This window comes from Entelurus aequoreus, linkage group LG06 (assembly GCF_033978785.1).
Source record: "Entelurus aequoreus isolate RoL-2023_Sb linkage group LG06, RoL_Eaeq_v1.1, whole genome shotgun sequence".
NCBI lineage: Eukaryota > Metazoa > Chordata > Actinopteri > Syngnathiformes > Syngnathidae > Entelurus > Entelurus aequoreus.
Window position 1 is genome coordinate 11,942,897 of NC_084736.1, and position 14,471 is coordinate 11,957,367.

The 14,471-nt window shown below is 34.3% G+C and overlaps 1 protein-coding gene across 1 annotated transcript in view; it reads left to right on the top strand.

Annotated features, from left to right (window-relative positions):
* mrtfbb (myocardin related transcription factor Bb) overlaps positions 1-14,471 on the top strand; it is a 230,500-nt gene that overhangs the window by 164,159 nt on the left and 51,870 nt on the right. Inside the window, exon 4 of the mRNA XM_062049993.1 lies at positions 12,703-12,920. Within this exon, the coding sequence (XP_061905977.1) occupies positions 12,821-12,920 (100 nt within the window). The 5' untranslated portion in view covers positions 12,703-12,820. The remainder of the gene's footprint in view (positions 1-12,702; positions 12,921-14,471) is intronic.

A 14,471-nucleotide genomic window follows, 5' to 3' on the forward strand; every position in this document is an offset into this window, starting at 1 on the left:
TCACTACTTCCAGCTTGTAACCTGCAGTATATGATTTCCTTGTGCCATATTTGTTCAGCCCTTCTCAATTTTTATAAGTTACCGCCAATGTTGAAATGATAAATTTTCATAGGTACGGAAGTACTAGCAGGTAGCATCTTTTTTTTCACAATGCACTTCTGCCACGACCCGCCCCCGCCAAATTGTTATTGATTGACGTTTGTGTGTGACGATTGATTACGTGAATGAAATAAATAATATTATTTGATATTTTACAGTAATGTGTTAATAATTTCACACATAAGTCGCTCCAGAGTATAACTCGCACCCCCGGCCAAACTATGAAAAAAATTGCGATTTATAATCCGAAAAATACAGTAGTTTTATAATAAAGTACCGTATTTTTCGGAGTATAAGTCGCTCCGGAGTATAAGTCGCACCGGCCGAAAATACATAATAAAGAAGGGAAAAACATATATAAGTCGCACTGGAGTATAAGTCGCATTTTTTGGCGAAATTTATTTTATAAAACCCAACACCAAGAATAGACATTTGAAAGGCAATTTAAAATAATAAAATAAATAAAGAATAATGAACAACAGGCTGAATAAGTGTACGTTATATGAGGCATAAATAACCAACTGAGAACGTGCCTGGTATGTTAACGTAACATATTATGGTAAGAGTCATTCAAATAACTATAACATATAGAACATGCTATACGTTTACCAAACAATCTGTCACTCCTAATCGCTAAATCCCATGAAATCTTATACGTCTAGTCTCTTACGTGAATGAGCTAAATAATATTATTTGATATTTTACGTGTTGTGTTTATAATTTCACACATAAGTCACCCCTGAGTATAAGTCGCACCCCCGGCCAAACTATGGAAAAAACTGCGACTTATAGTCAGAAAAATACTGTAGTTTTTTTGTGAATAAGAAATGCTACTTTTACTCCGTTACACTTGAGTTTTATTACGATCGCTACATTTATTTATATGGAGGGATCGGGTACTTTTTTGGCACCGACCAAATCCCATCGGTTCTACCGGGCACCGATTCACGTAAAATCTAACTATGCACCGTATTTTTCGGACTATAAGTCGCTCCGGAGTATAAGTGCACTGGAGTATAAGTCACATTTTTTGGGGAAATGTATTTGATAAAAGCCAACACCAAGAATAGACATTTGAAAGGCAATTTAAAATAAATAAAGAATAGTGAACAACAGGCTGAATAAGTGTACGTTATATGAGGCATAAATAACCAACTGAGAACGTGCCTGGTATGTTAACGTAACATATTATGGTAAGAGTCATTCAAATAACTATAACATATAGAACATGCTATACGTTTACCAAACAATCTGTCACTCCTAATCACTAAATCCCATGAAATCTTATACGTCTAGTCTCTTACGTGAATGAGCTAAATAATATTATTTGATATTTTACGGTAATGTGTTAATAATTTCACACATAAGTCGCTCCTGAGTATAAGTCACACCCCCAAACTATGAAAAAAACTGCGACTTATAGTCAGAAAAATACGGTAATGTTATGGTACCTGGGTTGCGTGTGACGTCACGCCTGGTTGCTGCTCTTCAGCACTTGGGGATCCCTCCAGCAGCTCTGAAAACGGACTCAGTCAAACTACCTTCTAGGTAATTTTGCAATTTTCAATGCCAACAAAGACATTTTCTCAAAAAACGTAAGTAAAGTTAGGCTCCTCTTTTCCAAAAAACTACAACTAAAATGCACGTTAGAATCAAACAGCTGGTCAGTAATAAGTACAATACTTACAGTATTGCTGGGATGTTACTGACGTGACAATGAATATGCATGTTAGTCAGGCTAGCTCTGTTCTCAATGGGTACTAGGCGCCATTTAGCCTTTCTTGAAGAAAACATGCCCTATGCTTGTTGTTTTTGGCTGTACACATCATTCAAATTGTGAAAGGGACAAACATTACATCAGAGTTCTTTGAGAGGTAATTGAAAAGGGAGGAAGAGTGCAAGATTTTACAAAATGACAAGAAAAGCAGTTTACAGCACAGTCCAAGGGAGCAGAGTCGAAGAATGCTTGAGTTTGCAGTGATCACTTCGTTAAAAGTTTGTTTGATATACTTTTATTTAGGGGTATTGTCGGCCGATAAACGCTTTAAAATTTAATATCGGAAATGATCGGTATCGGTTTCATGATTATCGGTATCGGTTTCAAAAAGTAAAATGTATGACTTTTTTTTGTGTACACGGACGTAGGGAGAAGTACAGAGCGTCAATAAACCTTAAAGGCACTGCCTTTGCGTGCCGGCCCAGTCACATAATATCTAGGCTTTTCACACACACAAGTGAATGCAAGGCATTCTTGGTCAACAGCCATACAGGTCACACTGAGGGTGACCGTATAAACAACTTTAACACTGCCACACTGTGAACCCACACCAAACAAGAATGACAAACACATTTCGGGAGAACATCCCCACCGTAACACAACAGAACAAATACCCAGAACCCCTTGCAGCACTAACTCTTCTGGGACGCTACAATATACACCCCCCGCTACCACCCCCCACACCTCAACCCCGCCCACCTCAACCTCCTCATGCTCTCTCAGGGAGAGCATGTCCCAAATTCCAAGCTGCTGTTTTGAGGCATGTTAAAAAAAATAGTGCACTTTGTGACTTCAATAATAAACATGGCAGTGCCATGTTGGCATTCTTTTCCATAACTTGAGTTGATTTATTTTGGAAAACCTTGTTACATTGTTTAATGCATCCAGCGGGGCATCACAACAAAATTAGGCATAATAATGTGTTAATTCCACGACTGTATATATCGGTATCCGTAATTAAGAGTTGGACAATATCGGAATATCGGATATCGGTAAAAAAGCCATTATCGGACATCTCTATTAGGAGTGTGGGAAAAAATCGATTCTAATTCAAATCGCGATTCAGACGTGGTACGATTCAGTATCGATTCTCATTTTTCAAAAATCGATTTTTTAATTTTTTTAATTTTATTTAATTTTATTATTTTTTTATTCATCAATCCAACAAAACAATACACAGCAATACCATAACAATGCAATCCAATTCCAAAACCAAACCCGACCCAGCAACACTCAGAACTGCAATAAACAGAGCAATTGAGAGGAGACTAGAGATGTCCGATAATATCGGCCTGCCGATATTATCGGCAGATATATGCGTTAAAATGTAATATCGGAAATTATCGGTATCGGTTTTTTATTATCGGTATCGTTTTTTTTTTGTTTTTTTTATTAAATCAACATAAAAAACACAAGATACACTTACAATTAGTGCACCAACCCAAAAAACCTCCCTCCCCCATTTATACTCATTCACACAAAAGGGTTGTTTCTTTCTGTCATTAATATTCTGGTTCCTACATTATATATCAATATATATCAATACAGTCTGCAAGGGATACAGTCCGTAAGCACACATGATTGTGCGTGCTGCTGGTCCACTAATAGTACTAACCTTTAACAGTTAATTTTACTCATTTTCATTCATTACTAGTTTATATGTCACTGTTTTTATATTGTTGTACTTTCTTTTTTAATTCAAGAAAATGTTTGTAATTTATTTATCTTATTTTACAAATTTTTAAAAAAAAGTACCTTATCTTCACCATACCTGGTTGTCCAAATTAGGCATAATAATGTGTTAATTCCACGACTGCATATATCGGTTGATATCAGTATCGGTAATTAAAGAGTTGGACAATATCGGAATATCGGATATCGGCAAAAAGCCATTATCGGACATCCCTAGAGGAGACACAAACACGACACAGAACAAACCAAAAGTAGTGAAACAAAAATTAATATTATCAACAACAGTATCAATATTAGTAACAATTTCGGTCCGTGGATCGATTGGTACCGGGCCGCACAAGAAATCTAAAAACAAAAACAAAAATTGTATTTATTTTTTATTTTATTTTATTTTATTATTTTGTATTAAATCCACATAAAAAACACAAGATACACTTACAATTAGTGCACCAACCCAAAAAACCTCCCTCCCCCATTTACACTCATTCACACAAAAGGGTTGTTTCTTTCTGTCATTAATATTCTGGTTCCTACATTATATATCAATATATATCAACACAGTCTGCAGGGATACAGTCCGTAAGCACACATGATTGTATTTTTTTATGACAAAAAAAAAAAAAAAATAACACCATACCACCACCACCACTCCACACACACGTTGTTCCACATTCCTAATGCTGCCACAGAGCTCCTGTTGAAACAGGGACACCTCACCCTACCTCTAATGCTGTTTGCTTTACAGACAACCCCGCTCAGGTTTGACGTTTTCGCACATTTTCCTGAAAGCCGACATCATTTATCAAGAAGTCGGCGGTCAACCTCTTGGCCACCAATGTGTTGTCTTGTTCAAAATTCTACATTCACCAGCCAAAATCATCTCTGAACCCACCGACTTCTTTCAGGTCTCTTCAAAAGTCTAGGAAGTTGCTATAATTACTGTTTGTTTTTAATCTCACTTCCTGTCAGCGTGGCTCGCCGCATCATTACTATAGCGACTACCCCTCCTCCCCCCCAGACCTGCTACGTTTACTTTTGTTCTTTTGTTTTACCTTCCCTTTTACAAGTTCTAATAGCAGTTGGATGACAGGAATATCAGCACCGCAATGGGGAAATTACAATAAAACATGTCCAGAGGGCACATAAATTAACATGAACAAGATAAGCTTCTGTGTCCCTTTAGGCTTTTTTTGTGTGTGTGTGTGTGTGTGTGTGTGTGTGTGTGTGTGTGTGTGTGTGTGTGTGTGTGTGTGTGTGTGTGTGTGTGTGTGTGTGTGTGTGTGTGTGTGTGTGTGTGTGTGTGTGTGTGTGTGTGTGTGTGGGGTTGTATTTCTACCCTTCTTGAGACATCAACAAGGAAAAGTACCTTCCATATGAGGAGGTGTGAACAAGTTAGGACATAAATCATGGTCCCAATACGTAAAACCATTGCACCTAATAGAGAATGTCTCATTAGCGCCCCTGGTGGTGAAATCTATCAAAATTAGAGTGGTCCCAAAAAGGAGGGATGTTGCAAATTGACGAAGGGAATAAGCGGTAGGAAAATGGATGGATGGATGGACTGTGTGTCGGTTTTAAAAGTGCTCCCCTTCTGGTCAACATATGAAATAACAAGTGTGTGTAAAATTTTAAAGTGCTCCCCATTTGGCCAAAATGAATTTAAAAAAATAAAAATAATATGTATATAGAGACATACTGTAATAACGACGTAAATAACGAAGATTAAAAAAAATTACAAAAATAAATAAATTGAGTAAGAGCAGTTTTTTTCTCACAATGTGTTGACTTTTTTCTTATAAAACTGGGAACAATTTCTCATATTCTTCCTGTTTCTGTAATATTGCAATATTTTCTCATAAAATTATTACTTTTGTATATAAAATCATTACGTTTTAATGCAAAATGATGACATTTGTCATATAAAATTCTGACTTTTATCACAATATTGCCAATTTTTTTGTTGTTCTTGTAAAACAGTGATATTTTTTTTGCCAAGTACAACTCCGATTATTATAATATTGCCAACATTTTTAAGTTCTCTTACAAAATTGTGACTTTTGTCGAGTAAAATTTGGACTTTTTTCATAAAATTGCCAAAACGTCACACTCTTCTTGTAAAATTGCGACTGTTATTGAGTAAATGTCCAACTTTTATCATAATGTTGCACAAATGTTCCGTTTTTCTTGTAAAATGTTGACTTGCGTTGAGTAAAATGACGACTTTTATTATAATACTGCCAAAATTCTAAGTTTTTCTTGTAAATTCCAACCTTATTTTTCATAACAAGCTTTTTTATATTTGCATAGTATGTATATATTATCAATGTTGTAAATACAAATCTTTATATATCTAGAAAGGGTGGTCCTAAAGAGGTAGGCATTTTTCTCAGGTCTCAAAGTAAGAAATACAATAATGTGTGTGTGTGTGTGTGTGTGTGTGTGTGTGTGTGTGTGTGTGTGTGTGTGTGTGTGTGTGTGTGTGTGTGTGTGTGTGTGTGTGTGTGTGTGTGTGTGTGTGTGTGTGTGTGTGTGTGTGTGTGTGTGTGTGCGCGCGCGCGTGCGTGCCCTCTTGTATTTCTACCCTTCTTGAGACATCAACAAGGAAAAGTACCTTCCATATGAGGAGGTGTGAACAAGTTAGGACATAAATCATGGTCCCAATACGTAAAACCATTGCACCTAATAGAGAATGTCTCATTAGCACCCCTGGTGGTGAAATCTATCAAAATTAGAGTGGTCCCAAAAAGGAGGGATTTTGCAAATTGACGAAGGGAATAAGCGGTAGAAAATGGATGGATGGATGGACTGTGTGTCGGTTTTAAAAGTGCTCCCCTTCTGGTCAACATATGAAATAACAAGTGTGTGTAAAATTTTGAAGTGCTCCCCATTTGGCCAAAATTAATTTAAAAAAATAAAAATAATATGTATATAGAGACATACTGTAATAACGACGTAAATAACGAAGATTAAAAAACAATTACAAAATACATAAATTAAGTAAAAGCAGTTTTTTTCTCACAATGTGTTGACTTTTTTCTTATAAAACTGGGAACAATTTCTCATATTCTTCCTGTTTCTGTAATATTGCAATATTTTCTCATAAAATTATTACTTTTGTATATAAAATCATTACGTTTTAATGCAAAATGATGAAATTTGTCATATAAAATTCTGACTTTTATCACAATATTGCCAATTTTTTTGTTGTTCTTGTAAAACCGTGATATTTTTTTTGCCAAGTACAACTCCGATTATTATAATATTGCCAACATTTTTAAGTTCTCTTACAAAATTGTGACTTTTGTCGAGTAAAATTTGGACTCTTTTCATAAAATTGCCAAAACGTCACACTCTTCTTGTAAAATTGCGACTGTTATTGAGTTAATATCCAACTTTTATCATAATGTTGCACAAATGTTCCGTTTTTCTTGTAAAATGTTGACTTGCGTTGAGTAAAATGATGACTTTTATTATAATACAGCCAAAATTCTAAGAGTTTCTTGTGAAATTCCAACTCATTTTTCACAACAAGCTTTTTTATATTTGCATAGTATGTATATATTATTAATGTTGTAAATACACATCTTTATATATCTAGAAAGGGTGGTCCTAAAGAGGTAGGCATTTTTCTCAGGTCTCAAAGTAATAAATACAATAACGTGTGTGTGTGTTTGTGTGTGTGTGTGTGTGTGTGGTTGTGTGTGGTTGTATTTCTACCCTTTTTGAGACATCAACAAGGAAAAGTACCTTCCATATGAGGAGGTGTGAACAAGTTAGGACATAAATCATGGTCCCAATACGTAAAACCATTGCACCTAATAGAGAATGTCTCATTAGCACCCCTGGTGGTGAAATCTATCAAAATTAGGGTGGTCCCAAAAAGGAGGGATTTTGCAAATTGACGAAGGGAATAAGCGGTAGAAAATGGATGGATGGATGGACTGTGTGTCGGTTTTAGAAGTGCTCCCCTTCTGGTCAACATATGAAATAACAAGTGTGTGTAAAATTTTTAAGTGCTCCCCATTTGGCCAAAATTAATAAAAAAATATAAAAATAATATGTATATAGAGACATACTGTAATAACAAAGTAAATAATGAAGATTAAAAAAACAATGACAAAAATAAATAAATTAACTAAAAGCAGTTTTTTTCTCACAATGTGTTGACTTTTTTCTTATAAAACTGGGAACAATTTCTCATATTCTTTCTGTTTCTGTAATATTGCAATATTTTTTCATAAAATTATTAGTTTTCTATATAAAATCATTACGTTTTAATGCAAAATGGTGACATTTGTCATATAAAATTCTGATTTATCACAATATTGCCAATTTTTTTGTTGTTCTTGTAAAAATAGTGATATTTTTTTTGCCAAGTACAATTCCGATTATTACAATATTGCCAACATTTTTAAGTTTTCTTATAAAATTGTGACTTTTGTCGAGTAAAATTTGGACTCTTTTCATAAAATTGCCAAAACTTTACACTCTTCTTATAAAATTGCGACTGTTATTGAGTAAATTTTCAACTTTTATCATAATATTGCACAAATGTTCCGTTTTTCTTGTAAAATGTTGACTTGCGTTGAGTAAAATGACGACTTTTATTATAATACTGCCAAAATTCTAAGTTTTTCTTGTGAAATTCCAACTCATTTTTCACAACAAGCTTTTTTATATTTGCATAGTATGTATATATTATCAATGTTGTAAATACAAATCTTTATATATCTAGAAAGGGTGGTCCTAAAGAGGTAGGCATTTTTCTCAGGTCTCAAAGTAAGAAATACAATAATGTGTGTGTGTGTGTGTGTGTGTGGGTGTGGGTGTGGGTGTGGGTGTGGGTGTGCTCTTGTATTTCTACCCTTCTTGAGACATCAACAAGGAAAAGTAGCTTCCATATGAGGAGGTGTGAACAAGTTAGGACATAAATCATGGTCCCAATATGTAAAACCATTGCATCTAATAGAGAATGTCTCATTAGCACCCCTGGTGGTGAAATTATCAAAATTAGGGTGGTCCCAAAAAGGAGGGATTTTGCAAATTGACGAAGGGAATAAGCGGTAGAAATGGATGGATGGATGGACTGTCTGTCGGTTTTTAAAGTGCTCCCCTTCTGGTCAACATATGAAATAACAAGTGTGTGTAAAATTTTGAAGTGCTCACCCTCTGGCCAACATATGTAATAACAAGTGTGTGTAAGAAATTGAAATGCGCCCCATTTGGCCAAAATTAATTTAAAAAAATATAAATAATATGTATATAGAGACATACTGTAATAACGACGTAAATAATGAAGATTAAAAAACAATGACAAAAATAAATAAATGAACTAAAAGCAGTTTTTTTCTCACAATGTGTTGACTTTTTTCTTATAAAACTGGGAACAATTTCTCATATTCTTTCTGTTTCTGTAATATTCAATCCAATCCAATCCAATCCACCTTATTTATATAGCACATTTACACAACAAGAATGTTTCCAAAGTGCTGCACAGCCATGTTAAAAACAATATTAAAAACAATATGACTGAATAAAAACAAAGAATAAGTGAATAGAAAACCAATACAAAAACAATATAAAAAATAAATATGATTATTATATATTGTTATTGCAATATTTTCTCATAAAATCATTACATTTTAATGCAAAATGGTGACATTTGTCATATAAAATTCTGACTTTTATCACAATATTGCCAATTTTTTTGTTGTTCTTGTAAAAACAGTGATATTTTTTTTGCCAAGTACAATTCCGATTATTATTATATTGCCAACATTTTTAAGTTTTCTTACAAAATTGTGACTTTTGTCGAGTAAAATTTGGACTCTTTTCAAAAAATTGCCAAAACGTCACACTCTTCTTGTAAAATTGCGACTGTTATTGAGTAAATGTCCAAATTTTATCATAATGTTGCACAAATGTTCCGTTTTTCTTGTAAAATGTTGACTTGCGTTGAGTAAAATGACGACTTTTATTATAATACTGCCAAAATTCTAAGAGTTTCTTGTGAAATTCCAACTAATTTTTCACAACAAGCTTTTTTATATTTGCATAGTATGTACATATTATCAATGTTGTAAATACAAATCTTTATATATCTAGAAAGGGTGGTCCTAAAGAGGTAGGCATTTTTCTCAGGTCTCAAAGTAAGAAATACAATAATGTGTGTGTGTGTGTGTGTGTGTGTGTGTGTGTGTGTGTGTGTGTGAGTGTGTGTGTGTGTGTGTGTGTGTGTGTGTGTGTGTGTGTGTGTGTGTGTGTGTGTGTGTGTGTGTGTGTGTGTGTGTGTGTGTGTGTGTGTGTGTGGTTGTATTTGTACCCTTCTTGAGACATCAACAAGGAAAAGTACCTTCCATATGAGGAGGTGTGAACAAGTTAGGACATAAATCATGGTCCCAATACGTAAAACCATTGCACCTAATAGAGAATGTCTCATTAGCGCCCCTGGTGGTGAAATCCATCAAAATTAGGGTGGTCCCAAAAAGGAGGGATTTTGCAAATTGACGAAGGGAATAAGCGGTAGAAAATGGATGGATGGATGGACTGTCTGTCGGTTTTTAAAGTGCTCCCCTTCTGGTCAACATATGAAATAACAAGTGTGTGTAAAATTTTGAAGTGCTCACCCTCTGGCCAACATATGTAATAACAAGTGTGTGTAAGAAATTGAAATGCGCCCCATTTGGCCAAAATTAATTAAAAAAAATATAAATAATATGTATATAGAGACATACTGTAATAACGACGTAAATAATGAAGATTAAAAAACAATGACAAAAATAAATAAATGAACTAAAAGCAGTTTTTTTCTCACAATGTGTTGACTTTTTTCTTATAAAACTGGGAACAATTTCTCATATTCTTTCTGTTTCTGTAATATTCAATCCAATCCAATCCAATCCACTTTATTTATATAGCACATTTACACAACAAGAATGTTTCCAAATAGCTGCACAGCCATGTTAAAAACAATATTAAAAACAATATGACTGAATAAAAACAAAGAATAAGTGAATAGAAAACCAATACAAAAACAATATAAAAAATAAATATGATTATTATATATTGTTATTGCAATATATTCTCATAAAATCATTACATTTTAATGCAAAATGATGACATTTGTCATATAAAATTCTGACTTTTATCACAATATTGCCAATTTTTTTGTTGTTCTTGTAAAAACAGTGATATTTTTTTTGCCAAGTACAATTCCGATTATTATTATATTGCCAACATTTTTAAGTTTTCTTACAAAATTGTGACTTTTGTCGAGTAAAATTCGGACTCTTTTCAAAAAATTGCCAAAACGTCACACTCTTCTTGTAAAATTGCGACTGTTATTGAGTAAATTTTCAACTTTTATCATAATATTGCACAAATGTTCCGTTTTTCTTGTAAAATGTTGACTTGCGTTGAGTAAAATGACGACTTTTATTATAATACTGCCAAAATTCTAAGTTTTTCTTGTGAAATTCCAACTCATTTTTCACAACAAGCTTTTTTATATTTGCATAGTATGTACATATTATTAATGTTGTAAATACACTTCTTTATATATCTAGAAAGGGTGGTCCTAAAGAGGTAGGCATTTTTCTCAGGTCTCACACGTACGTTATTGTATTTCTTACTTTGTGTGTGTGTGTGTGTGTGCGTGTGTGTGTGTGTGTGTGTGTGTGTGTGTGTGTGTGTGTGTGTGTGTGTGTGTGTGTGTGTGTGTGTGTGTGTGTGTGTGTGTGTGTGTGTGTGTGTGGTTGTATTTCTACCCTTCTTGAGACATCAACAAGGAAAAGTACCTTCCATATGAGGAGGTGTGAACAAGTTAGGACATAAATCATGGTCCCAATACGTAAAACCATTGCATCTAATAGAGAATGTCTCATTAGCGCCCCTGGTGGTGAAATCTATCAAAATTAGGGTGGTCCCAAAAAGGAGGGATTTTGCAAATTGACGAAGGGAATAAGCGGTAGAAAATGGATGGATGGATGGACTGTGTGTGTCGGTTTTAAAAGTGCTCCCCTTCTGGTCAACATATGAAATAACAAGTGCGTGTAAAATTTTTAAGTGCTCCCCATTTGGCCAAAATTAATTTAAAAAAATAAAAATAATATGTATATAGAGACATACTGTAATAATGACGTAAATAATGAAGATTAAAAAATAATTACAAAAATAAATAAATTAAGTAAAAGCAGTTTTTTTCTCACAAAGTGTTGACTTTTTTCTTATAAAACTGTGAACAATTTCACATATTCTTCCTGTTTCTGTAATATTGCAATATTTTCTCATAAAATTATTACTTTTTTATATAAAATCATTACGTTTTAATGCAAAATGATGACATTTGTCATATAAAATTCTGACTTTTATCACAATATTGCCAATTTTTTTGTTGTTCTTGTAAAATAGTGATTTTTTTTGCCAAGTACAATTCTGATTATTACAATATTGCCAACATTTTTAAGTTTTCTTATAAAATTGTGACTTTTGTCGAGTAAAATTTGGACTCTTTTCATAAAATTGCCAAAACTTTACACTCTTCTTATAAAATTGCGACTGTTATTGAGTAAATTTTCAACTTTTATCATAATATTGCACAAATGTTCCGTTTTTCTTGTAAAATGTTGACTTGCGTTGAGTAAAATGACGACTTTTATTATAATACTGCCAAAATTCTAAGTTTTTCTTGTGAAATTCCAACTCATTTTTCACAACAAGCTTTTTTATATTTGCATAGTATGTACATATTATCAATGTTGTAAATACAAATCTTTATATATCTAGAAAGGGTGGTCCTAAAGAGGTAGGCATTTTTCTCAGGTCTCAAAGTAATAAATACAATAAAATGTGTGTGCGTGTGTGTTTTCATGACGTTATTTAGGAGTTTAGATAAAGACAAAACAAAACACGTTTCATGGGAAAGCCGCCCACTGCTTTTTAGAACATGTTGATAATGAACAAATAATGTTTAAATTGACTTCATGTTTCTTCAGGGTTATGTCATAAAGTCAAGCGGAGCAGCCTAGAGAGGGTTAACACAAACACTGCTACGTTCCCTCCTACTGATCTTAACCACGCACACACACACGCACACACAGGCTGAACACACACTTTTTTTTTCCCCTCCTCAACAGAGTCCAGTGCCAGAAAGGGAGGAGGGGCGGCCGGTCGCGAGCGAACCCCAGCTGTCGTTGGCTCAGAGCACAGAGTCTCGTCCGTCCCAGCCGTCTTCTCGTCTGGCCCAGTCGCTCCATGGGACTCCAGAGGTGGACCCCCAGCACAGCAGCACTGTCCTCCATGGCCTGCCTCCACGTGGAGAGCCCCTCCATCTGCAGGGGGAAGTTCAAATCAGGTAACTTTATGCTCTGCTATTTTATTGATATGTGTGTGTCAGTGCAAAGATGATGACAGTGCACGCTGGCAGAGAGGGTTTGTGATGAGTCAGACTCCCTGAGCAGGAAGTGACAAGGCGGACCTTTAGCTCGTTGTCAGACATCATTTTCTGTTTTAAGAATATGAGAGACCTATGACCATGACTGTCATCAGACTTTTACTGTACAAACATACTGCAGTGTTTACTTTGGGGTCACCCAAACAATTTTGTGGAATAGCCTTCATTTCTAAGAACAAGAATAGACTGTCGAGTTTCAGATGAAAGTTCTCTTTTTCTGGCCATTTTGAGCGTTTAATTGACCCCACAAATGTGATGCTCCAGAAACTCAATCTGCTCAAAGGAAGGTCAGTTTTGTAGCTTTTGTAACAAGCTAAACTGTTTTCAGATGTGTGAACGTGATTGCACAAGGGTTTTCTAATCATCAATTAGCCTTCTGAGCCAATGAGCAAACACATTGTACCATTAGAACACTGGAGTGATAGTTGCTGGAAATGGGCCTCTATACACCTATGTAGATATTGCACCAAAAAGCAGACATTTGCAGCTAGAATAGTCATTTACCACATTAGCAATGTATAGAGTGTATTTCTTTCAAGTTAAGACTAGTTTAAAGTTATCTTCATTGAAAAGTACAGTGCTTTTCCTTCAAAAATAAGGACATTTCAATGTGACCCCAAACTTTTGAACAGTAGTGTGTGTGTATATATATATATATATATATATATATATATATATATATATATATATATATATATATATATATATATATATATATATATATATATATATATATATATATATATATATATATATATATATAACCAAGATCAAAAAAGTTAAGAACCACTGATATAATACATTGCGAGAATCGGTTTGAATCGGTAATCGATTCTGAGTATTCTGGGTATAACACATGGCACACTGACAAAAGCTTAACCTATTGTTACTATAACAATCTACAAGGTTAATGTAGGTTGCTTCTCTTTCTTCCCCTCCATTTTTCTGCATTCTTTCGTATCTCTAGTTATCATTACGTATATGTATTGTTGCATTTGAACAACTGTATTGTTGATAATACAGGTAAAGTATTGGTATTGTTCATTATCAATAGCGCTATTTCTATTGGTATTTGTATTGCTCCATTTTTAGTGTAATAATGCTCATTGTCATTTCTGTATTGTTTTTTATTTTCGCTAACTGCTTATTTGCTATTACTTTTACCATCATATTTGTACATGTCGTATTTGCTGATGTTGCTCTATTGTTGTTGTTGTTATTGTTGTGTTGTTGTTTTTGTCTCTCTGTCTAATCCCCCTCTTGTCCCCACAATTCCCCCCCCTGTCTTCTTTTTTTTCCTCTTTCTATCCCCTCCTGCTCCGGCCCGGCGGCACCAAATGATAATATAAATACATTTAATAAAGTCAAATACAAATAAGGCAACAAGAGAAGTATCATACACTTCTCTTTTGTAAAGTAAATCTGAACAGCCTATATGGGCATCTACACCTG